We start from the raw sequence: 26,718 nt of genomic DNA, 5'->3' as shown, positions 1-26,718 counted from the left end.
AAACCGTTCTCCAGCAGATAGTGAGATAAGGTTGCATACCAAGCTCGTGGTGCTTGATGAAGACCATAGAGAGCTTTGTTGAGCAACCAAACCCGATCGGGATGGATAGGATCTTCAAAACCTGGAGGCTGTTCGACGTACACCTCTTCTTCAACCACACCGTGTAAAAATGCACTTTTCACGTCCATCTGATAAACCTTGAATCCTTTGAAGGACGCATAGGCTAGAAAGATTCGAATTGCTTCGAGACGTGCCACTGGTGCATAGACTTCGTTGTAGTCGATCCCTTCAATCTGACGAAAACCTTGAACGACTAAACGTGCTTTGTTTCGGATAACAACTCCGCGGTCATCCTTTTTGCATTTGAAAACCCAACGGGTACCAATCTTCTTGTATCCAGCAGGTTTCTCTACTAGCTTCCAGACACCCAGCTTCTGGAATTGTTGTAGTTCTTCCTGCATTGCTTCAACCCAAGCATTATCTTTCAAGGCTTCTTTCCACGTTCTTGGTTCTTCTTGTGAGACATAACACGCGAAAGACCAATCGTTTTGTTGCCCGGATTCTCGAATAGCCGCATACAAGCCTGCATTGTTGTTGTTTCGCAACATGTTTCTTGTTTGTACGCCACTTTGCACATTTCCAATGATGTTTTGTTGAGGATGGGTATTATGAATCCTTGTTTCTGGATTATCTGGAACTGGAACATTTATACCCAGGTTGTTAAGATTAAGATCAACAACCAATTCAAGACCCGGAATTGACGAAGAGGATGATGCAGTAGTCTCAGCTGTTCTATGCGTATCCACTGGAGGAGTACCCTCTGAAGTACCATGAACTGCTGTTGTAGGAGCTTCTTGATCTGCATCTAGAAATTCATCATCCTCTGAAGATTCGTTCAATTCGTTTGCATCATGAAAATCCTCATTGTTGAGAGTATTGTTGTTCACCGAAGAAGATGGTTCTTGATTAACAAGAATTGGACGAACCACCGGTGAAACTGTTGCATTGTCACTCTCGAAAAACATCCTAGCCGCAGCATTTTCTTCAACGGCTTCAACATTGATCGAATTGAAAAAGTCATCGTACTCAAACATCCAAGGTTGACCCGGATTTTTGACTGGCAAGGTGTGCCTTTGTACTCTGACCTCAGACCATTCCTCGACCCTTTTAGTCTCTAGATTCCAGACTCGTAAGTTAGGGGTGGCATACCCAAGAAAGTATCCATCAATTGCTCTTGCCCCAAACTTTCCATTAGGATCGATTATTGTGCAAGGAGCTCCAAACGGTTCGAGATAAGACAAATCTGGTTTCCGTTTTTGAAGAAGCTCAAAGCAGGTCTTGTTGTGTCTTTTGACTGTAAGAACTCTGTTCAATGTGTAACATGCAGAGGCCACAGCTTCAGTCCAGAATGGAATGGGCAACTGTGACTCTACCAACATTGTCCTAGCAGTCTCGATCAATGTGCGGTTTTTACGTTCAGCGACACCATTCTGTTGAGGAGTATAAGCTGCACTAAACTCATGAAGAATACCCTTTGAAGTGTAGAACTCCGCCATGGAATGATTTTTAAATTCAGTACCATTGTCGCTACGTATCCGCCTAACCTTCAACTTATACAAATTCTCAATCTGAATGATCAAGTTTTTGATAATGCCAAAGGTTTCACTCTTGTGTGCCATGAACGCAACCCAAGAAAATCTTGAATAATCATCAGTAACCACGAGGCAGTATTGATCACCCCGAATACTCTTGTGCTTGACAGGACCGAACAAATCCATGTGCAAACGTTCAAGAGGAACTGCCACTGTGTTGATCTTCTTTGTAGGGTGCTTCTTCTTTGTTTGCTTTCCTTTCTGGCACGAAACACAGACGTCTTGAAGATGGAAATTTTTGAGGGGAACACCATTCACCAATTCATTTGAAACCAAGTGATTCATTTTTCGTAAGTGAATATGACCCATTCGTCTGTGCCAAGAGATAGTGTCTTTTTCTGTGGCTTTAGAAACGAAACAAGTTGCTTGTGCAGACGTAGTAATAGCCTGGCTCATGTCAAGGACGTACAAATCATTTATCCTTGGAGCCGACAAGAGAATCCATTCTTTTGGAATTTTGAAGCCGGGTTTCAGCACATAACATCCATTAGCATCAAAGTGTACTGAAAATTTCTTGTCACAGATTTGAGAAACACTAAGAAGATTGTGATCAAGTTGTTGCACAAAATTGATCTTGTCAAAGCTGACAATCCCGTTAGATATCATTCCTTCACCCGTAATGTATCCACCTTTATCTCCAGCAAAAGCAACATAACCTCCTCTTATAGATTTAACGTCGTAGAGGAGCTTCATGTCGCCTGTCATGTGCCTGGATGCCCCACTATCAACAATCCAGTGACTACTGATAGTTCCTCCTGAAGCACCCTGCACATGAACTCAAATGAATTAGTTGGAGATGGGGACCCAAGCCATTGTGGTCTTGGGTCTTCCATTTTCATCAATGACAATCACTTCTTGTCTTTGATGGTTGGTGAATTGTGATGGTCCCCCTGATTCAGTAACCGTTTTTGGTTTCCAAGTCTGTTTGGTTTCACCAGTGTTTTTCTTTAAAATTTTAACTTCTTGATTGTTTGAAGTTTTAGAATTTTCTGGTTTTACAACAACAGATTGTTTTTGAACCACATCGGTTTTAATCGCTTTTTCAATCTTTTTGACCTGTTGGCGTTTCTGTTTCTTTTCCCTTTCTTTTACAAGGCGGGGATCTTGTTTTGTGGTAACAGTTGGCTTACGGTCAGTTTTGCCACGGGGATCATCAACCTTTCCTTTTTGTTTATGAAGATATGGGCAGTTTCTAATAATGTGCCCAATGGTTCCACACTCAAAACATGATCTTCGTTCTACAAACCCCGAAGAATCATGTGATCGTCTAGCCGATGATGTTGAACTTTGTGAACCCGAGGTACTAGGTTTTGAACTGCTTGGTTCATTTCTTTTCTCGACAATAGCTTTCTTGACAAAATCTAAGTTAGATTGATTTTCAAACTTTTCAATTTTGTCTGTTCCCGTCGATTTCACAAAGTTAACATTCTTCTTCTTCTTTTGATTCGGCTTCTTTTGCACTGGAGCCGGTGCTTTACCTTTGGGTTTGGTGTGATTTTGCTGTGTTGGCACTGTTGGCAATTTCTTGTTGCCAAATTGCTTTCGAACTTCAGCCTTTGGGATTGGAGGACACTGTGTGACTGTAACTTTAGGTCCTGCCTTTCCCAAGAACTTACTCGTCGAATTCTCAAAGACTTTGCAGATTAAGGATTGATTAACATTCTTAATGGGAAAATCTTTGTCTGAGTAAATTTTATCATCACCAACTAGAGTGTACAGCAAATTCACACTCTCCGACTCCTTCTCAGACGAGGACTCAGTTGCAACAGTCTTAGCGGGTTTGACAGGGGGATCACATAGAATGTGATTCTCAAGAGGTATGTCCTCATTTTTGGCTACCGCATCAGACTTTGCTGGGACAGTATCGTCAGATTCATCATCAGACGAATCAGCATCCTCAATCACAACTGGAGGATCTTGATTCTGTTCAGCACTCACAAATGTATCTGCTGACACATCTGAATCTGAGGATACTTCCTTTTGGTATCCGAGTCCTACAGCAAACTCCTTAACATCTAGAGGCACAGAAGGTTCAAAGAAAACCCTGTCCTCTTCATCAGGCATGGCGTCATAATTATGTCTCACTGGTGGTGGACACTTCTTGTAGCCTATGCATGTGACATCTCTCTTTTCCTTCTGAACATCAATGATGTGATCTAACACATAGCTAGAGCTCAAATAACTGTCTAGCTTGAGTTGGATCGCATCACTTTCGGTTTTCACACAGGCCATCTCTTTTTGCATTGTTTCAAGACGAGAGATATACAAATTAATGTCTGTCTGTTTTCTTGAAACCATTTTTGTCAATTCAGTTTTATCTTTCTTTAATGTTTCAATCATTGACTTAAATTCTTTTTCGTGGTTTTCATGAAACATGTTGGCTTCTGTGCATTTTGAGAGATCCACAGTCAATTTCTGATTGTGGAGAAAGGTCACATCATATTTTTCTTGCAAAGCGTCATGCTTACTTTGCAAGTCACTCAAATTCTCATTCACAGTAGTATGTTTGTCTTGCAAGTCAAACAAACTAGCTTGTAAAGCATCATGTTTGCCTTGCAACTCAGACATACTTTTCTCCATTTCAGCACATCTAGCATGCAACCTAGCACATTCATCACAATTAATAGCAGTGGGTTCATCGACACATACCTGACTTGATGAACCGTCGACATTAGCCATAAAGGCTGAATGGAGAGAAGACGAAGTATAAGCAGCTTGATCCACCAGAATAGATCTTCTTTGAGTTTCTGCTGCAGCTTCCTCCAAGAGTTCATCAGTATCTGCATCGATTGCTGCATTCGATGTCTCACCCACATAATCATCACCAGAATTGGATGATTCTTCATCAGTACTCCTGCTATAACCAGAAGAGTCTTCATCTTCAGACGATTCACCACCACTGGCAGAAGATTCTCTACCACTGGTGTGAACTAGCTCCTTCACAATCTGAGCAAAACATGCTGTTTCATCAGGAGCATCACCACCCAACTGGATTGACCAGTCACAACCTTCATCCACCTGAACTGCAAGTGCTCGGTTGGTTTGGTTATTTGCAGGCACCAATGAACGCTCAGTGTTTCTGTTCTGATTCTGCTGGTTGCCTCGGTTTCTGAAGGGATTTTGATTCCTGTGCTGTGCTGGCTTTGTACATTCCCTTTTAAAATGGCCCCGTTCACCACAGTTGAAGCACTTAACAGCCTGCTTATCGAACCCATACTTGGTGTCTCGCTTACTTTCCAAGCTGGTTCTGCCAGTACTTTCCATCCAATCCTTTGCTCTTCTCACAGCACTCGCAAAGGCCCACTTGATATCCATCAAGTCCATCTCTTCCTTATCAATCTGCCTGTAATCTTCTTGTGTCAGATTAATGTTTCCAATCTGACCTTCTATCAACCCACAGTACGCGCTCACTACAGTGTTAAGCAGCTCCATGTGTTCCTTAGCTACTTCTACACTGATTTTAGAAAAACTTGAAGTGTCAAGCTGTACTGTATTTGACTTTGATTGTTGACCTGCAGCAGATGATGTTCCTCCATAACACGCATATTGTGGTTGTTGAGCAGGAGGAGGAGGAGGTGGTTGTATTGGATTTCCATACAGATCTGTGGTTGGAGGCGGCTTTACAGGAACTTGCACTGGATTGCCATACATATCCGTGCTTGTGACAAACGCCGTTTGAAGTGGAGCATGTGAACCGGCTTTTGCAGATGAAGTAGTGGAGGTGCCATAATACATCTCTGGATTCTGTGGCACTGCAACTCTCTTTGCCTTCAACGTTTCTTCCTGATCCTTGTTCTCCAGAAGCTGCACGAAATCGTTGATATTTGTGGTTTTCAACGTTCCGTTGTACTTCAAGATTTCCAGGAAGTTATTCCATTGAGGAGGCAATGCATCGGCAAACTTCTTTACCACCTCTGTTGGAGTCGTTGTGACTTCAAAGTTGGTCAGCTCAGTAAGTAGATGATAGAAGCGGCTTGTCATATCTCCCAAGGACTCCTTATCCATACATGTGAAGCCATCGAATTCTTTCTTCAGTAGATCTCGTCGTAGTTGACGTGTGGCTTCATTACCTACTCCTCTTGTCTTCAATGCATCCCACAGTTTCTTCGTAGTCTTGAAACTGACGAACTGATGATAAATATCCTTGCTCAGTGCTTGAGTAAGAATAGCGTATGCTTTCTTTTCTAAGTCATACGTCTTCTTTTGATCTTCAGGAAGATCGGCAAATGTAGCTGTAGAAGAAGCAGCAACCTCGATAGTTTGATCGAATTCCGTAGTGAACCGCAACCATAACTCTGTATTTTGACCAAGAATGTATGTATGGAAACGATCAACCCATCCTGGATATTCATTAAGATGCATCAACTTTGGAGGCCTGTTCAAACTTCCGGTTTCACTTTCGCTTAGAAGAAGACTTTGAATACTCGGAGTTTGATTTGAAACAAACGCCCATTGACCAGCTTGAGTGGCATTTGTTTGTGAGGATGTAGATACCGGAGATTCGGCCCATGATGGAGATTGACTGGTATTCATGTATTTTCCACTGTCTGGAGCCGGACTTCCCCACCAACTCGGATTCATGATAGATAAGCAAAATAAATGCTAAGTAAGAATGATCCGAAAGATACACAGCCGAAGGATCCTGGTCGAAGGATCTGAAATCACAGAAACTTGTTAACAACAAACTGACCACAATCGAAAGATATAACCTTGTTCGAAGGATCAACAGTATTCGAAATATTACTGTTGACTCTCGAACAATGATTTCGAAAGATTCAAGAGCTCGAAGGATTCTCCTTTGAAAGATCCTTATCTTTCGAGCTAAATCCTTATCTTTCGAACAACAGATCTCGAAAGATTCACCAATACGATAGATCCTTATCTTTCGGACACTTGTCTTTCGATTAGATTCCTTTCTCGAAGGATATAATTCAAACTTTGAAAGATGAATCGAAGGATAGTAATCTTTCGACCCTTTCTTGATCGAAAGATGATCTTTCGATATCGAAAGATATCCTTCGAGACTTCTGACACAAACTGATCTGATGTGAAAGGTTGGTGAAAAGGTGACAGGTTGGTAGGTCAACTTTCGGCAAGATGGTATGTGCAGGCTGTCCTATCACCACCAACTTTGAAAGTTTGCCAAAAAAGTTTGCCAAAAATGACAACCTTATCTTCAACACCAGTCACCGGAATTTTGAACCGGAATATAGCCGGAAAATTCAAAATCACTTAAAACAATTTTTTAAGTTACCCAACCCCACTTTAAACACTCCCGGTTAGTTTAGACTCGTTTTTACTCAAAGAAAATGCAGGAAAACAAGTAAAAACAGGTGCAAAACCAAGTGTTTCAACACACCAAAACTTGTAAAAACCCGGTTTTAAACAAGGTAAAGAGCGAGGCTCTGATACCACTTGTAGGTCCCTGTTTCGCGGAGGATTACGAACCTAAACCTTGTTATACAAACCTACTAGCGAGTGCGGAATCCAAGCTAGCAAGCAAACCGAGTTAGTAGCAAGTAGAGAAACAAACACACAAGTTCACCGATTAACACAACTTGTATTAATGCAATGAGGGTTCGGTTACAAGCTCAATGTTTACAGAAATATTCTATAAACTCTCTAAGTGTGTGTGTGAGTTCTGGACAGAATGCTCTCAACACTCTCTATCTCTCGGATGTGTAAAATGGCAGAACTCACTCACACTCAACACATGCATGGGTATATATACCCAGCTCAGCAGGTCTGCTCGAAGGATTCGAAAGATGGTCCGAAGGATCATCTTTCGGAAACAATGCTTTCGAAGGATAAGCAGGGACCTCGAAGGATGATCCTTCGAGGTCTACCATTCGAAGCATATCTTTCGAGCACCTCGAAGGATCAACAGTATCCTTCGAGGTTATCCTTCGATCCAGACAAACATATCAAACATATTCCAACTGTTGGCCAAGTCAATCCGGAGGATGGTTGACTTGGTCAACTTACAGACTACCAAGGACATTGTTTACATACAGACCTAATACAGACAAAGTACAGACACAAGTGCACCAACAAAAATAAATAATTATAGCTATTCACCTTTGAAAATAAGAAATATATTCTAGTATCAACTATTATAAAAACTAATTATGGGAGAGAGACAACATACATTTGTATTATCAGGCCGGCTTTTCGGCCGGTCAAACCGTACCGACGCCCGATGCCCAAATTTTCAAAGGGCTCGAAAAGTCTTTATAAGCTTTTATATATTTATTAAATTATCTATTTAGTATATTCATCCATGTATTATGCAAAACAAAAAAAAAAATGTTCGTGGTGTAGTGGAAACAACTATCTTAAGATGATATGATGGTCTCAAGTTCAAGTCTTAGCTTCACCACTAAGGTTTTATTTTTTTAGTTCATTTCCCTTTAACTACAATTTTGGGCCTAATTCTTTTGGTCACTCGAGGCCTAATTTTTTTTAAGAGTTTCCGGGGACGACTCTAAATACTATCTTAATATACTATGATAAAATTAGAATTTTGCTTTTTTAATATTAATAACAATCTTAAGATAAAGTTAGAAAAACCGAGGAGTACACTATGAGATACAAACGAAAAACATTTTGTATGCATCACATGTGATGATGTGAAGAGGATCCGACATGTCATTCTCTTTCTTTTAAATTTGGACCTTATTCAACTTCCCCCTCTATATATTATACTTCAAAAATCAAAACACACCAACACAATCACTCACACTTCATTTCTGCAAATCACTTCCAATTTTAGCAAATCTCCTTCAACGTTAACTTTCTTAAATATCTACACTATATTGAAGAATCAGCAACAAAAATGTTGTCAGAAAAGGTAACATGCAACTCTCACGGACAGGATTCGTCCTACTTCCTCGGATGGGAAGAGTACGAAAAGAATCCCTACGACGAATTTAAGAATCCCAACGGTATCATCCAAATGGGTCTTGCCGAGAATCAACTCTCTTTCGACCTCCTCCAATCGTGGCTCGAGAAGAACCCGCAAGCTATGGCTTTCAAGAATTATAATAATCAATCCATCTTCAAAGATCTTGCTCTCTTTCAAGATTATCATGGCCTCCCTGCCTTCAAAAATGTAACCACTCATCCTAATTTCTTTTTTAATATTTAAAAATATTGATATCTAAAATGAGTATTTAAGAGTATTTGTTTTTGTAAGGAAAAAACACGTATCTAGTATGGCCATTTTCGCAAAAAATGTTGGTCTAACAAATATATGGTTTTTTACAGGCACTAGTCAAGTTCATGTCGGAGATAAGAGGAGGCAGTGTTAGTTTTAACCCAAACAACCTTGTACTTACCGCGGGAGCAACTTCGGCTAACGAAACATTAATGTTTTGTCTCAATAATCCTGGCGATGCCTTCCTCCTCCCGACACCATATTATCCTGGGTAAGTTGACATTTCTATATGAATAATGGTAGGGCGAAACCAAGGGGGTTAAGGGGGTCTGATGACCCTACATTCATTGAAACAAATTGTATTATTTCTTATAAAATCTAGGCATTTTTCCTTTAAAAATACTTGAACTTTAACTTTTAGTTTCCTCTAATTGTAATTAATAACTTTATGATAACCCTTGGATCAATAAATTCTGGTTCGTCACCGAATCATGGTAGAAAAGTTTCTCTTCGATCTCATAGTTAATTTGAATCTAATTTGTTAAACATTTATGTTATGTAGATTTGATAGAGACCTCAAATGGAGAACCGGGGCAGAAATAGTACCAATTCAGTGTTCAAGCTTAAATGGTTTCAGAATTACCAAATCTGCCCTTGAAGATGCTTACAAACAAGCAGAAAAACAAAACCTCAAAGTCAAGGGTGTCTTGGTCACAAATCCTTCTAATCCATTAGGCACGTCACTGAGTTTGCATGAACTCGACCTCTTGGTTAACTTCATCTCGTCCAGAAACATCCACCTTGTTAGCGACGAAATCTATTCCGGTACTGTCTTTAGCTCTCCAAGCTTCATAAGCATCATGGAAGTCTTAAAAAACAAAAACCTTATGAACACCGAAATAGCAAAACGAGTCCACATTGTGTATAGCCTCTCCAAAGATCTTGGACTACCTGGATTCCGAATTGGAGCCATATACTCTAACGATGAGAGGGTTGTCTCGGCTGCGACAAAAATGTCCAGCTTTGGTTTGGTTTCGTCGCAGACACAACACCTATTGTCTGAAATCCTTTCTGACCAGAATTTTACAAAAACATATCTTTCTGAAAACCGGAGAAGACTGAAGGAACGACATGAAATGCTCGTGAACGGGCTTAAAAAGTCTGGAATCTGGTGTCTTCCAAGCAACTCCGGTTTGTTTTGTTGGGTGGATATGAGACACCTTTTGAGCTCGAATACTTTTGAAGGAGAAATGGAGCTTTGGAAGATGATAGTTTATCAAGTCAGGTTGAACATCTCGCCCGGTTCATCATGCCATTGTAGTGAACCGGGTTGGTTTCGTGTTTGCTTTGCAAACATGTCAGAGCAAACCCTAGATCTTGCCATGCAACGTGTGAAGTCGTTTGTAGACTCGATGGCTAAGCAAGACAACCAGAGTCGTCACCAGAAGTTGATGAACAGAAATTCGAGAAGAACAAAGTCGTTACCAAAATGGGTTTTTGAGCTATCGTTTCATCAACAAGAAATTGTGGCCAATGAACGTTAGAGCATCTTCATAAAACGTGTCTAGTTAGCTCACAAAAATCCTAAAAATTGTCATCGCACAACACATTCAAGCGCCCACTCTACTCAAATGACCATTGGAGATGGTTGTTAGATTAGGGGTGTGGCAATTTACCAACTAACCAATACATGTACACTAATTTTAAATTTTGTTTAGTTTCCAATATATTTCATGCATGTTGAGGATTTTTGGTATATCTTTGTGCGATTGTTGTTCTTGAAGAGATTGTGCATTCAATCCTTATGGATTAGAAGTGGCATATGTTTTTTTAGAATCGTAGTAATTATAATGTAATCGAATTTCTGAATTGTTCTACGCAAATTCTTTAGTGTTTCTCTGTGTTCCATACCATGAGGATTACAATATTTTTATAAAGTTCTATGTGAAAATTTTTGTAATATAAAAAGGCTAGACATCGCTGTGTTTTAATGAGAAATTCCATAAAATAGTAATATGAAAATGGTTAGTGTCCCAACTTGCAAAAACTATTGTTTTTCAAAAACAATCGGTGCAAGATATGTTAAAACATTATAAAACAAACATTTTTCCAACATCAATCGTGTTATGTCACTTTTGTATTATCTTAAATTTAACAAGGCTCTTATATAAGAAGACTTAACTTGAGTTTCTTGGAAAGTTATATTATTTTACTTAATTATTACCTATCTACACAATAACAAGACTTTATGAAAAGTGGGTTGGTGTTAAAATGAGCTCTCCGCATTTAGACCATGTGTAGTGAGAGAAGGATGATGATACCTCATCATTGGTCATTTTGCGTCATGTGGCGGTCCAGTCAGCTTTTGGATATTATGGGGTATTATCTTAAAATGAGTGTAGCGGAATAATGTCTCATAATACCTAAACATTACATTACATAAATAATAAAACATAAACATATAATACTACTCGTCTTAATTTTCGTCTTCGCTTTCGCCATTCTCGTCATCTTCGTCTTCCTCGTCATCCGCTTCTTCTTCACCCTCGTTTGGAATATACTGAACCGACCATGCATGTTGAACCAAATCAATCACTAACACAGTATGTGCGAGTTAAGACCACATTTCATGTGCATTCTTCACTTTGTCTTCCATTGTTGCTTGGGGATATTCCTGAACAGCTTCCGGTATATAGTTCTGACATATTGCTTTTCTTTCGTCTTCCAATATCATATTATACAAGCGTACATAGCATCTCTCATTTTTTCTTTGGTCCATGCACGACAAGGATTTCCCAAATAATGTCACCGTTGTTGAAGAACCTCAAAGCATCTCTGAATATCCTTCCGCGAAGACTCTTGAACTTTTTTAAAGTGAGTTTTTTTCATCATACGGGTCCTAAACGTCTTCACGACAATCGAATACCTAGGATAAATTCCATCGCACAAATAGTATCCGTGCGGGTAGTAGTTTTCGTTTGCATAAAAATATGCTTTTGCAGCTCTACCAGAAATATAGTCCTCTACCAATGGAGATTGTTCGAAACGTTTATATCATTGCATCACCCTGCGATACCAAAGTAAGCTGACCAAACCCAAAAGTCTTGTGAGGCAACCGCTTAAATAATAACAGTTGGTCCGTCTTAGTCACCTCGTGTGTGTTGACCTCGCCATGCGGTCGGATAATTATACCATTGCCAATGGAGATTAGAATGGACCTCGTAAACCATGGAGATTAGAATGGACCTCGTAAATTTGTTGAAGGTCATACCATGTGGGCTTTCTCAGATAACGGACACCGTGCAAATTTATGATACCTTTAACAAACATATATAACTTTAAGCGAACTAAGAAAATATGAGTGCATGTCATGTTTATAGTATAGCAATGCACCGTGACAAAATTGCTCCAAGGTATCTCGTGTTGTTTTCTCGGTTATTTTTAAATACTCGTTGTTAATGTCGGTCGTGTTTCCATACGCAAGGACTCGTAGCGCTCAAGTAAACTTTTGAATATCGGTGAATCCAGGTGTCCCTCTCGCATCCAGTTTGTGTTTAAAATACTCAAAGTTGTTTTCCAAGTCTTCAGCAATGCGTAAAAATAAACGTTTACTCATCCAGAAACGACGCCTAAAAACTTCTGGGTTTGGGTAAGTAGGCGCTTTATCGAAGTAATCTTTCATCAACCGATTGTTTGCAAGACGTTGGTCTCGTTCAATATATTCTCTTGGTAAAATTTCACGTTAAGGCCGGCTACAGTGCTTCATATACCGCGCCGTGAGTTCGCACGCACTAGTAACCGCCTCTTACTCGACCTCCTCATCGGTCGAGTCACCCTCATTTGCTAAAAACCTTTTGTAATAAAAATTTGCAACGGACGACGACGAAGTCGGGGGGATACATTTTTTATATAAATGATTTGTAGTTTGAGGTTGTATTTCTAGGTTTTTGTTTGTGGTTTGTATAAAATAGGGTGTAAGTTAAGTGTATATATAAAAGTGAAATTAAAAAAAAAATATATAATCTATCCGTTAATTTGACCTTTGGCAACGGTCCTATTGGTCAAAAGAATCATATGCATGCGTTTAAAATAGGATGCCCCAACCATTTTTTTTCAAAAAAAAAAAACACGCTCCCGAGATTGTTGTATTTCATGTGCAGGCGTGAATGGCCGTTTTTTTGGGGAGATTGTCTTGTGGCGTGAATGGGCGTTTTTTTTAGTCGCTCGTTGCTAAAATAGTAGATGCTTTGATGAGATTGTTGTATTTCATTAAAAAACGGGGTGTAAAAAATTTTGGAGTAAAAAAATGTTTTTTCGAAAAAAAAAAGTTTTTAAAACCGGTGCGTAAAGGAAGTTTTTAAAACCGGAACATAAAAACGGGGCATAAAAAACGGCGTGTAAATACAAGGTGTAAAAAACGGGCGTAAAAACGTGGCGTAAAAAACGGTGCCTAAAAAAACAGCGCTTAAAAACGGGGCGTAAAAACGAAGAGTAAAAACGTTTTTTGTAAAAAAAATCTAGCAAAAATTGTTTTTTTTTTTTTGTAAAAAATCTGATTTTAAAATGTTTTAGTAAAAAATCTGATTTTAATAAAAAACAATTAATATAATAAGACAAAAAAATAATAAAAAACAATAAATACAATAAGACAAAAAAAGTAAATTTACTAAACTGTCTTTTTGACATTTGTGTATATATATAGAGTAGAAGTTGGGTGGAAAATCTATTTTTCCTAAAAAGTCTAGGAAGCAATGAGAATTGGACATGTGGCATTGAGTTATTTTAACTAAAAGGGCAACTATGTAATTTCACATTTAATTTTATTTTTGGAATTTATTTTTCATTAACTAACATTCCATGATTTTCGGAATTTTTGTTTTTTTCGAATTCAAATCTGGAGGTCAATGTGTTTATCTGGAAAACTATCAGCAGGTCTTGGTGATGTGTTTTACCAGTCAAAGAGGTTGAAGTCAGTGTGTTTTAACAGTCTGAAGTCAATATATAATCAGGTTGTGTTTTAACAGTTCTGTTTGCATTTTAACACTCTGAATGTGTTTTATGTTGTTGTCTATGTCACATTACATCACATTGTGTTTTTTGATGATTACATTACATCATAATGTGTTTTACAACAGGTTGTTTTAATACTGGAGGTTAACAAATCTGATTGTGTTTTAAGCCAGCAGATTTGCTGGAGGATTCTTGATATTGTGTTTTAACAGCAAACAGATTTCTTGACATTGTGTTTTAACAGCAAGCAGATTTCTTAACGCTGTGTTTTAACAGCAAGCAGATTGCTGGCCATTGTGTTTTAACAGCAAGCATATTTCTTGACGCTGTGTTTAACAGCAAGCAGATTTCTTGACGCTGTGTTTTAACAGCAAGCAGATTGCTGGAGGATTCTTGACATTGTGTTTTAACAGCAAACAGATTCCTTGACATTGTGTTTTAACCGCAAGCATATTTCCTTGACGCTGTGTTTTAACAACAAACAGATTGCTGGACATTGTGTTTTAACAGAAGCAGATTTATTGACGATGTGTTTTAACAGCAAGCAGATTGCTGGAGTATTCTTGACATTGTGTTTTAACAGCAAGCAGTTTTCTTGACGCTGTGTTTTACCATCCATGCTGGTAATCCTTCCATTTATCAAGAACGACTCAGAAACCACGGTACAAGCCTCTCTACAATCATCAATTAAAACAGCAAAACCGCAGCCAAGTTACAAGCATATTATGACCGAAAACGTATATGCACTTCAAGAACTTTAATCACAACACAAGATATGAATACCTAGTGAAGAAAAGGGGTATGAACAAGCCTTGGAACCGAAATCTGAATGCTCTTCGGGTCCCGTTTTGCGTCGCCAGCAGCAAGGGGAAAGAGATTGCATGTTTTATTAGGTTTAGGGTTGGATTGGAGAGAGAGAGAGAAAATCAAATCAATAATGGAGAGAGAGAGAGGGAAAATCCCGTGAAAGTAGGGATTGCGGTTATCTAATTGATTTAAAACACGGCACATTGACAAAATTGCCCCTAGTCTTTTAAAACAATGACTTAAATAAACTAAAAAATTACAAGATTGCCATTGACTTCATCTCAACCATTAAACACACCCATTGGATGGCCCAGATCGCTTCCTAGACTTTCTAGGAAAAACACACTTTTCGCAGGATCCCTACTCTATATATATATATATATATATATATATATATATAGTGGAGGGTTCAAATGAGAAGAATTTTTTTGTAAGAAGAAAAAAGAAGAAATTTCAACCAATAAGAATGCTTCATTAGACTTCATTTAATATATATTGTGGAGGGTTCAAATGAGAAGAATTTTTTTGTAAGAAGAAAAAAGAAGAAGTTTCAACCAATAAGAATGCTTCATTTTACTTCATTTAATAAATTTACATTTAATTTTAATATAAGGGTATATTGGTAAACTTACAAAAATCATTAATTTGTATTCTTCCTCTTTAATAACTAACTAAATTAAATTTGTAACTCCTTTACAAAATATATACTTTTTTCCAAATTAAAAAAACAAGTTAATTTAAAGTGTAGAATAAATTACTAGTTGTGTAGGATAAATTACGAGTTGTGTAGGATATATTTTCAAGGTGTGTAGGATAAATTTCGACTGTGTAGGATAAAATTCTATAATGTGTACGGTATATATAGGAAAATTTTGATACGTGTAGGTTTTGTAGATTATAGAATAATTAATGATTAGTTCACTAATTAATTAAAGAGTTAATAATTAATGACATGAGTTAGAAATGAAATAGTATTTTACTAATATGCCCTTTCTTCTTTTTCTTCTCACATTAAATTTCTTCTCAAATTAACCTTCCCCTATATATATATATATATATATATATATAGGGTCGGGATTTAGAGAAAACGGTAAAAAGTGTGAGAACGCTTATCGATCGTCCGATCAAAACAATCTATGAACTAGATTGGCGCGGTGGCATTTTCGTAAATAACATCAATTTTATTAGGTGGACGCGCTTCATTAAGGGTAAAAGCGTCTTTTAACTACTTCAAACAAAACGCCGCCTCATGAAACTAAAACGCCAAAACAAAAATCACACAACATTCTGCTAAAAACGTCATTAGATATAAAACGCCAAACTTAATTATAGTAAAATCCCGCCTAAAAAACCTCCAAAAGAATCCTATATATACAAAAACTCATACCTTCAACTAAAAAACACAAACAAAAACCCCAAACGCCATATTTAATATAAACCATTCGACTGATAAACGCTAGAAAACCCAAACATCAAATATATTGTTGTCAATAAAGTGTAGCTGTATGGTGTGGACAACATTGTGTCAGTTATCTTTCTTAACTAAGGATTAACAATGTTATCCAACACCATACAGCAACACTTTATTGATTTTAGCATGATCAAATTTACAGTTTTAAGATGGTTTATTTTGTGGCGTTCTTTTTCTCGGTAAAACGCCAAAAAAAGATAACATTTTGGCTGAAAGGGTGTAAACTCAATAACATTTTGCTGAATGAGATAGACAAAAATTATAGAAAAAGAGGCTGATTTCATACGAAAGTCGAAACAGCCAGTGAAGATGCTTCAAAAGAAGAAAGAGACTGGTGACAGTGAAGATTTGGAAGATAAATATTTATTTTGTTTAATTTTCTTTTTCAGTTGATTGTTATTTAAATAAACAACGCCATATCTAATAAAAACGCCAAAAAGGCAAATGGCTTACACCTTTGGCGTTTATCAAACCATTATAAAATTACTTTGGACAAGTATTATAATAAAAACTTTTTTTATGTATTCTTTTTTTTATTTTCCTTTTCAGTTGATTGATGTATAATAAAAACGTCATATATAATAAAAACGCCAAAATAGCCAAAATGCTTGTTTAAACGATATCATCCCGTTAAACGCCCCAAAAACTCCCAAACTATAATAAAATTAGTTTGAAAAAGAATTATAAAAAACCCAAAAAAATAATAAAATAAAAAATAAAAAACAAACTTGAAAATGTAACTAGAAACAGTAACTTCAAATCAGAAAAACTGAAGATAGGGAAAATTTATTTTATTAGAATCTAAAACGCCAAACTTGAAAGATGGGACGTGTTACAGACTTCAGAGATAAAGTTTGTCAAAAACAATAATTACAAACAGCAACTGAAAAGACGAATACTTTATTATAATAAGGCACCGCCTAACTTAGGCGCCAAAAAGAGATCATATAAAATGATACATCTCAGCAACTTCCATTTGATCAAACCAAAAAAAACAAACGCCACTACTAAATACCACTCACTGTAAAACGCCAAAAAAATCAAAGATGGCTAATATGCTTTCTTGGATATTCAGTATTGTTATTCGTCAAGTTTCACTGAATGAATTTTTAGCGAAGGCGAGTAACTCAGTAAGATTTTACTGCATGAGATGGACAAAATTTCAAGAAAAAGATACTAATGCCAGTCATATGGCATTTTGTATTTTTGGTTCTTGAAGAAGGCTTGGATGAGGAAAAGAGATCAATGACACTGAAGAGTGGGTTGATTATAAAGATGAAGATCAACATGAAGAAAAAGCGAAAAACCCACCCACACGTCATAGATCTATGTCCCCAGACATCCACAAAAAAGCCACTTCAACAGACGAGCAGGCAAAATAATCAAACCGATGGGTTTGTTAAGTTTTACATAAAACGCAATATATTTGGTGACAATTCTTGTACTATTAAAGAAGAGAGAGACTGATGACAGTGAAGATTGTGAAAAAAGATACGATTAGGATTAGGATTTTTAATTTATTTTCTTCCCTTGTATTTTTTTTTCCTGTGGTTGAAATATAATTTAACAATAGTAAAACGGCAAGATACCACAAACGCCAAAATGTTTATAAAAAATAATAGAACAATGGGCCATCTTGTTTAAAACCCCTTGAAAAACGCCATTCAAATAGATTTCCTGCCTCCCTGGGTTCCAATGGCATACGATGCGAATAAACGCCATAAAAGCCAAAATGTTGATACAATGCAACCATTAAAACGCCATTAATTATTGAATTTGGTTAACGCCGAAAATCTTAAAAACCAAAAATTAAAACAATATTGGGAAAAGCGGAACTGGAAAAGCAGAAGATAAAAGGACAAAAAAGTCCCTCCGCCCTTTTCTAAGCGGCGGGACACGTGTTGGGCTAGGAAGCGTTCTCACCGTTCTCACATTTTTGAGCGTTTTCTCCCGATCCCGTTTCTATATATATATATATATATATATATATATATATATATATATATATATATATATATATATATAGATTGAGGTTCCTGTAAAAAAGACCAAAAGTGTAAGAAGGGTAAGAAAGAATCTCAGCCATTAGATCTTTGATCTAATGGTTAAGATCAATAGGGACCAAATTATAAAATTTGTTTTATTTTTTGGACTGATTTGAGGGTAATAGAGTCTTTTATATCCACTTGAAATAGGAAACTGTAAATCAAATCCCTACATTTTCGAATTCTCTTTCTTCTCCAGATCTTCAAATCCTCTTTCTTCTCCAGATTTTTGAATCCTCCTTCTTTTCCAGATCAGTGCATCTCGAATCATCATCATCAGTGCATCTCGAATCATCATCATCAGCGGTGGTGTCGGCAGTGGAACGACGGCAAGGTGGTGTCGGTGGTTGGGTTCGAGCGAGAGAAAGAGAAGAGAGACTATAGAGAGGCGGCGCCGGCCACCTCCCCACGACGACGGGCGGCACTGGTGGTGCCGGCAGTGGAACAACGGGGTTGTAGTGTTATATAGAGTTATAATAGGGTAATATGGTGTTATATACTATTCATAGTGTTTTTATAGTGATTTGTAATGTTATATCTTGTTTTTTAGTATTATGTACTTATTACAGTGTTATGAATTATTGAATGGTTTTTTATAGTGTCTTTAATAGTGTTATATACTTATTGAATGGTATTATATAATTGTTGAACGGTGTTTTATATGTACTGAATGGTGGTTGGAGTGTTATTCGTAGTGTTTTTATAAAGATCTTTAAAATGGTATTATATACTTACTGAATGGTGTTATATACTTATTGAATGGTATTATAAAATTATTGAATGGTGTTATGTATGTGCTGAATGGTGGTTACAGTGTTATTTGTAGTGTTTTTATAGAGACCTTTAAAATGGTGTTATATACTTACTGAATGGTGTTATATACTTATTGAATGGTGTTATATAATTATTGAATGATGTTATATATGTGCTGAATGGTGGTTGAAGTGTTATTCGTAGTGTTTTTTATAGAGATTTTTTTTAAAAAAATCATGTTCCTATAAATAACGGTGGGGGTTATGGAAGGATATCAATTAATTAAATCAAGAGTAAATTACAACTTTTGTCCTTTACGTTTACATCAAATTGCATGCGATGTCCTCTAGCTTAAAAGTTGACAAGTTTTGTCCTTAATGTTTTAAAATCTTACGTGGTATGCCCTTTGAGCCTAACATTGTTAAATTTTTCTGTTAAATCAGGGTATTTTTGTAATTTTAGTAACTACTGAGGGTACTCTTGTAATTATCCGTTTAAATAAAATACATGCTAATTAAAAAATATAAAAACTCAAACCCCCTTTCTCTCTTCAGTATCTCTCTATCTCTCTCTTCTTTCTCTCTCTATCTCTCTCAGCCACAGACCATCACCACCGCCTCTGGCGACCCACCCCTCTCTCCATCTTTGCCACCGCCACCATCAGCCTCCACTACCACCACCTGCTACCTTCCACCACCACCATAGACCATCACCACCACCTACGGGGGCATCAGAAGTATTACAAAACGAGAGTATGTGATGAGCAATATATTTAGGAAGCTCTAAGATTCGATCCATCTCTACAAAACGGAAATTAAAACTGAAAGAATTATAACAAGACCTATTTGTAAACATCAACCAATTCCACTCAAAAACCCTAATTCAACTTCACCCTCGTCATTTCTCATCAATTTTAAACCCTGATTCCACCACTCCACTCTCCAGCAAGGAGAAATCAAGAGCAGTCCTTTCTCTCCTCAAATCAAAGAAAAACCCAGAAAGAATAATCAAAATCTGCCGTGCAGCTTCACTCACACCCGATACCCATCACGATCGTGTTGCATTTTCACTCGTGATTTGGAAGCTTAAAGAGTTGAATTACTATGAGGGGATCCGTAATTTCATTGATGAGTTGTTTAAAACAAGACTGCAATAAAATTCAGCCTTTATTGGTTTGCAGAATCTGGTCAATAAAATTCAACCCTCATTACAGTTCTTGAGAGAGGAGAGAGGGAGAGAACAGAGAGAGATGAGTTGAGAGAGAGAGAGAGTAAAGGCTTTTATTTTTTATATTTTATACAAAAGTCCCTTATTATAATTTATTTACTTAATAGTCCCTAGAAATATAAAATGACAAGAATACTCTCACGTGCCTTCCACATGACCATATTTAACTAAAAAATCTTACTGAATTTGGCCTAAAGGACATAACGTGCAAGATATTGGAACATTAAGTACAAAACGTGTCAACTTTTGCGCTAAAGGATAGCGCCTGCAATTTGATGTAAACATAAAGGACAAAACTAGTAATTTACTCGTAAATCAATGATAAAATTACTTGTTTACCCTTTTAAATTAATTTAGAATGAGGACACATGTCATCTGCACAATATTTCTCACACTTCTCACACTTTTAACCTTTTTTTACAATAACCTTACGCTATATATATATATATATATATATATATATATAGGGAGAGGATCATGAGAAAACTACATATAAATGAGAAAACTAGAAAACTAACTAAAAAAAACTAAAAAAAAAGCTAAAAAACATACCAAAATTTTTTTTTTTACAATTTTTTAACAAAAAATCGCTCGTTTTTATACATAAAATTTTTTTTCAAAAAAAAAAATTTGTTGTATTGCACATGTACAATATATGTGATTATATGTGTACTACACATGTGCACTATATCCGTAATAGTGCACATGTGCAATACAACAAAAAAATTTTTTTTTTTTTTTGAAAATTTTTTTCCAGGCATAAAAACCTGCGATTTTTTTATAGAAATTAAAAAAAATTGGTATGTTTTTTTGGCTTTTTTAGTTAGTTTTTTTGTGTTCTCATTTAAACTAGTTTTCTCATGATCCATCCCCTATATATATATATATATATATATATATACTAGCCGTTTACCCGCGCGATGCGGCGGGAACCATATCACCTAGGTTGGTGAGTTTCGAGCTATGTACAGGGCGGTTCAGTTTTGAGCCATAACCAAAACCAAATTCGCGATGCAACGGAAAACACAACACTTGTTAGTAATTTTAAGGGTGTGCATGAGAAGGTTCAGTTCAGTTGGGTTATTACTAAAATCCAAATTTTCGTTTAAGGTACTTCAAACCGGTCATGAGGATTTAATGGCATTTCTGCACCCACCTATTAATCACATTCACATCTACACATCATCAATAACTATATATAGTGGGAAACCTACGCGTTGCCGCGAAGTCGACAACATAGGGCGTGAACATATCACCAACTTACCATTACCTATACCCGTAACATAGATTACCGTATTGTTCTATCACCAACTTAAATATTAAATTCACATCTAGCAATTTTGAAGATAAGAATCCATGCAATATTAATTTTGTTTTTTTATTTTTACCAGTCTCCTCAAAATAAACTACTGGGATTGTCTGCGACAACCCACCAGTATTTATGTTGTTTGTCTCAAAGCAACATACCATATTGAGCATTTCCATCTCAGACTCAAACTAACACATTTGAATTACATATACTTTCAAAAAGAAACAGAAATAAAACACGCCGTTTGTGTATGCCAACTCTTCTCGTCCACGATGCGGAGGTGACCTGCTGTAGTTAATCTTGCGAGGAGGTGACACCCTACGGCGTGGCGGTGATCGGCCACGAGGACTGTAGCTCCTGCTTCCGGCAAAAAATTAAGTTATTTTCATGTACTGATGTGAATAAACATTATATGGCAATTAAGTAACAAAACAAAAAAAAATAATCTCGTGTTTCAGAAATCTCACCTCTGACCGTAGCTAGGACTCCGTCGGTATCTGTTGACTGGGCTACGACTGCGGCGTCTACCACCACCACCACGGCACTCACGAGCAAACTGGCCAACGTCACCACACTGGTAGCATTTCAAATCAGAACCACCAGAGCGACCATGACCTCCACCACGCCCTCCGCCACTGCCAGATCCTCTAGAGTTGTGAGACATTTCTACTCTCCAACCGTTCTTACCTGGTTTAGTCAATATATGAGAACTCAGAAAATAATAAACCCAATGTGCAAATATGTAACTCTAGACGTTAAACTTTACCTAGTCTACAAATCGGGGGGAGTTTTTTCCCTTTCATTCTCAACTCATCAGCTTCTTCTTTCGTCAACCCTTCTGGTGATTCTTGTATAAGCTTAGGGTAAACCGGAGTTGCAGGCTTCCACAGAATCACATGGTATTTCGGCCTGTTGTGCGGATCATAATGGCTACCCCGAAAAAGATACAACACACCACCAGTCCTAAGAAGAATCTTACCACCAGTCTTCTCCTTTCATTTCAACTAACATTAACCATAAATGCTTCACTTAAACAGTTAACTTAATCAACTTACAGAACCTAAGTGATGAATCAAAATTGTCTGAACAAACCTACAGAATGCGGCAGAGGTTTCGCATGTCGACAGTCGGAACGCCAAGACACCGCACCTTACAAACCGGATCCCTTCGACAATGCGAATGAATCAGCTCCAACATGTTTTGTTCAGTCGTTCCTCCATTCATAATCTAGTTTTGTTGATTCAACAGTTGCAAGCATTGAATTGTTGTTCCTCCTATAAAGAATGAACAAAACATATGATTACATACATACTAATCAATTAATCATCATTCAGCAAATATTTCTTCAAACTAATCAGATTTTATCAAGCAAAATGTAAGCAAAAAATCAAGAAAAAAAAACTAAAACAGTAAGCAATGAATCACAAATTAAAAAAATAGAGTAAAATGCCATTTTCGAGCCTGAGGTTTGACCAGTTTTGCGACTTTCGTCCAAAGGGTTGTTTTTTCGCATCTAGATCCAAAAGGTTGGAAATCTTGCCATTTTCATCCCCCCATCAAGTCAGGGGTATTTCTATCTTTTTTGTTAACTTAAAAGGCAATTCGGTCTTTTAGGGGTATTCGATCTTTTAACATAAGTGAAAATAATCAAATTGCCCTTTAAATTATGAAAATGGCAAGATTTCAAACCTTTTGGATCCTAATGTAGAAAAACAAACCTTTGGACGAAAGTCGCAAAAAACTGGCCAAACCATAAGGACCATCCGTGTAATTTACTCTTTGTGTTTGGTATATACAAAAAATTAAAGCAAACAATTTCTTAATAAACAGGCAAATACCATTCATTTGATCAGGTATTTCAAGATTGTGTATTGTTCTCTTGATTTAATTATATTAATATATTTTTCAAAAATCATCTTAATGCATTTCACCTATGCTTATATTTCAAATCTTTATTAGTTTCTGTGAGATTTTTTTTTATATTTACAAACTTACATGAACAACACAGAAAAATAAGCACCTCTATACCTTTGCGAGAGATTGATTGAAATATAATCCTCGCATTTGTTGCTTTTCAAACACGAATCCCGTTGGAGGATTCAATGTTGTAGAAGGCGCTAGGCGCTAGTCGGTGGTGAAGTACCGCCAAGGGATTGTCTTTACCGCTTCCGTGTATTAAAAACTTTGATTCCTTCATAAAGAGTTCCGCAGATCCCAACTGTAAAAGGATGTTTTTTGTTAGAACAATTAAACATTCAAACAGAGACTCAAAGGAAAAAAACATAAATTTTGACTTTTGAGGTCAAACTAACAAATTTTCATATTAAACCAAACCAATTTTTAATCTACTGGAACAAAATCTAGAAGTGGCAATTTAGACTAAATTAACTTATGAAAGTGTTATATTTGAGCTATGTTTACTCACAAACAGGTCAAATAAGCCAAAATAATACACAAACGTGCTAAAAAGGGAACGGGTCAAATGAGTCAAATTGTCAAACGGGTTGAAACTTGAAAGTACACGAAAGTGTAAGTTTAGTGCATACAGTTTCTTAATCAATTTATACAAGGATGTATTTATTCATGTTTGAGCATTAATTATTATAAAATATATAACAAAGGTGTTTGCGAGGCGAGACGACCCACCGACTCCTTTTGACCTGTACTGAAAGTGACTTGTTGCGATTCACTCAATCCGTCTGACCCATTACCAAATTTAACCTCCCATCTCGCTAACTATAACAAAAACCATATGTGGACCCCGCTTCGAGAAGCAGGAGTACAACCGGATGTCAAGCAAAATTCATATGAAATTTGTATGCAAAAAGTAGCTTGTTTGACCTTTAAAGTCAAAGTCTACAACTGCAACACGGGGATCATAGGCTCAGTATTTCCAAATTCCAATATGACATACTTTAATAGTTTAATGTCACCGAATCAATGTTAAAGAAATAAAAAACAATTTACATTGTGTTCATAATACAGTTGACTTACATAAGCTAGTTCTTCATGTACAATAGGTCTGTTACCGTCTTTCTCAAATATTTCATAGGCGTCACGGCTCTGCCTTTCCCGTTGATCAAGACCCTCGAGTTGATGGACACAAAGGGCAGCTGCACAGAACTCCTCAAAGTCCATCCTCCACACGTCTCATTTCTTGTGCTTTTTTTTAGCTGATCTAAGTTTGTCCATACTTCATAATTTTATCCATTGACGGTGATCTCTTTTTCTCCAATTTCATCTACAAAGTTATATATTTACTTAGATATGAATTTAAATAACACCAATGGATATGCTCATATGCAAGAAAAGTGAAAGTGCACCTCAAGTTTCCATACATCTGCTTCTAGCTTAGCATTCTGGAAAGTGAAAGCAAACCTCAATTAAAACATATATATATTGAACATGACATTTGATCCTATATTAATTCTGAATAACCAACTTGCTCTATAGTAACATAATCCTAGGGAAGCACAACCAACCTTAGAATATAAGCAAACTGAAACATAAAATTTTACTTTATAAATGAAATGAAAAGGTCGCTTACCTTTACGTGTGGTCATCCTTCTAAAATCTGGCGAAACGGGATGGTCGGGTTGAGTGATGGGTCAAAGTAGGTCCTGGTTAAAACGTACTCAAAGCAAAATGAGTTTGGGTCAAAACGGACCACTTTAAATACGTTATCAATTTGGTTGAATGGCTCGAACCCAGAAAGTTATTTAAAAATGAAACGGGTTAAGTGAGTCGAATGAATAAGTAAAAGTAATCCAACAAACCAGGGTGAAAGTAAATGAAAGTAAATGAAAACATACCAAGTATGTAACAGCAAATGTAAAAGAGATTCGAACACAAAGAACCTGCAAACCAGAGTCAACACAGCTAGATAATTTGCCAAACACTCCAATACAAAACTCGGTTCTAACAAATTGTAGAAAACAACAATTAAGCATGTGAAGAAACAGAATTAACCCAAATTACAAGCAAATAGAGAATATTTACCTGGTGGGAAGCCTGTGTTGCTCTTATGAATCTCCTGTAAACAATAAATATTCATAAAGGTGCTCTCTTTACAAGAAATATAAGGAAAACATAACTTTTTATACAGATACCCGAAAAAAGCTTCTGTTGTTGGTGGTGAAGGGTGAAAATTCAAAATGTTCAGAACTTGACTTTCCATTTTCAGAACCTGCAATACTTAGGGTGTACGGGGCGTAAGCGGTGAGTGAAATCGGTGACCCCATTCACCTAAGGGGAACACCGCCGCCATCCCTTAGGTGAGGCAATTAGGGGAGTGAAATCGTGGGTTGTTCACCGATGAAGATTGAAGAGAGAGGGTGTGGGGTCCATTTTTTCCACCAATCAAATTGTTGTTGTTGTTTTTTTTTTTAATAAAAAACCAAGTCCCCTAAGAGGGGAGTGCCGCCATCAAATTGGGGTGTTAGGGGAGTTTAAGAGGGGAGTTGACGTGGCACACGAGGATTGGTTGGGCGTAAGAGAGGGGACTCACCTATTAGGTGAGCACCCCTTACACCCTTATTTAACTAAATAATTTGAAGATATAATTGGAGTTGACAAAGAATACAAATGTGATTAGCGATATATAGTCAAATAATTATGGAAATCAAACCTCTGATTTTGTGTAAGTAGTATATGTGATGAAACAAAATTCCTCAACACGTGTGGTCCTGGTTACTTCATCTTTCCTTCAAACAATAAATTCAGTATACTTATCGGTATCAATATAAGAAATAAAGAATGCAAGAAAAGAAAAGATGATGGAGCTTACCAAGGAGTAGATCTATAATCATCCTCATCCCCTGCCACTGTATGAGTCATAGCAGCGACCTCCTTCTCACGTTGCCGCCTTACCGACACCTAGATCTGCAAGTTTAAAGCAGATACAAACATCAGATTCAAAAACTAAAGGGCATGACCTAAATGAAATAAAAGGAGGTTGTCGGACTTACCTCGGGTTGTTGGAACTTGCCTCGACCACTATTACAGACCACATAGTTGTTGGATCTGGTGAGATCTTGCTCATACTACAGGAGGTAAGAAACCCTAAGTTGAAAATCACCAGATATTAGGGTTTGCAGAGAAGGGGAGCGGCTGGATGAAATGAATTAGGGTTTAGAAAGAGACTGATAGAGACACTATATTGGATCCATCAGAGGTAAAACGGGTCAAACTGATCCGGTTAAGATCCATGCAGGATCCATGTGGCTTTACAGCATGTTAAGAAAACTTTTCAACACATTCATGCTTAAATTATTGTACAATGTGCTTGA

At 37.0% G+C, this 26,718-nt stretch overlaps 3 protein-coding genes across 3 annotated transcripts; 1 reads left to right on the top strand and 2 right to left on the bottom strand.

The window, feature by feature from the left end:
- Positions 1-8,399: 8,399 nt before the first annotated feature.
- On the top strand, positions 8,400-10,620 carry LOC110909510 (1-aminocyclopropane-1-carboxylate synthase 3). The gene is made up of 3 exons (XM_022154426.2): positions 8,400-8,763; positions 8,919-9,079; positions 9,371-10,620. The coding sequence occupies exons 1-3, from the start codon at positions 8,488-8,490 to the stop codon at positions 10,350-10,352; spliced, it is 1,419 nt and encodes a 472-aa protein (XP_022010118.1). The 5' UTR covers positions 8,400-8,487; the 3' UTR covers positions 10,353-10,620.
- Positions 10,621-11,284: 664 nt separating this feature from the next.
- Positions 11,285-22,598, bottom strand: LOC110909511 (serine/arginine-rich splicing factor RSZ22-like). Its single transcript, XM_022154430.2, has 5 exons — positions 22,523-22,598; positions 22,197-22,434; positions 21,898-22,117; positions 21,643-21,787; positions 11,285-11,368 (listed from the first exon to the last, which is right to left on the bottom strand). The coding sequence occupies exons 2-5, from the start codon at positions 22,231-22,233 to the stop codon at positions 11,285-11,287; spliced, it is 486 nt and encodes a 161-aa protein (XP_022010122.2). The 5' UTR covers positions 22,234-22,434; positions 22,523-22,598.
- A 2,698-nt stretch (positions 22,599-25,296) lies between these two features.
- LOC110909512 (cyclin-A2-1-like) lies at positions 25,297-26,511 on the bottom strand. Its single transcript, XM_035983697.1, has 5 exons — positions 26,398-26,511; positions 26,217-26,311; positions 26,058-26,133; positions 25,540-25,616; positions 25,297-25,463 (listed from the first exon to the last, which is right to left on the bottom strand). Exons 2-5 carry the CDS (start codon positions 26,264-26,266, stop codon positions 25,373-25,375), a joined length of 294 nt encoding a protein of 97 aa, XP_035839590.1. The 5' UTR covers positions 26,267-26,311; positions 26,398-26,511; the 3' UTR covers positions 25,297-25,372.
- Positions 26,512-26,718: the final 207 nt, after the last annotated feature.

This window comes from Helianthus annuus, chromosome 15 (assembly GCF_002127325.2).
Source record: "Helianthus annuus cultivar XRQ/B chromosome 15, HanXRQr2.0-SUNRISE, whole genome shotgun sequence".
Taxonomy (NCBI): Eukaryota; Viridiplantae; Streptophyta; class Magnoliopsida; order Asterales; family Asteraceae; genus Helianthus; species Helianthus annuus.
This window is presented reverse-complemented; position numbering and strand designations above follow the sequence as displayed.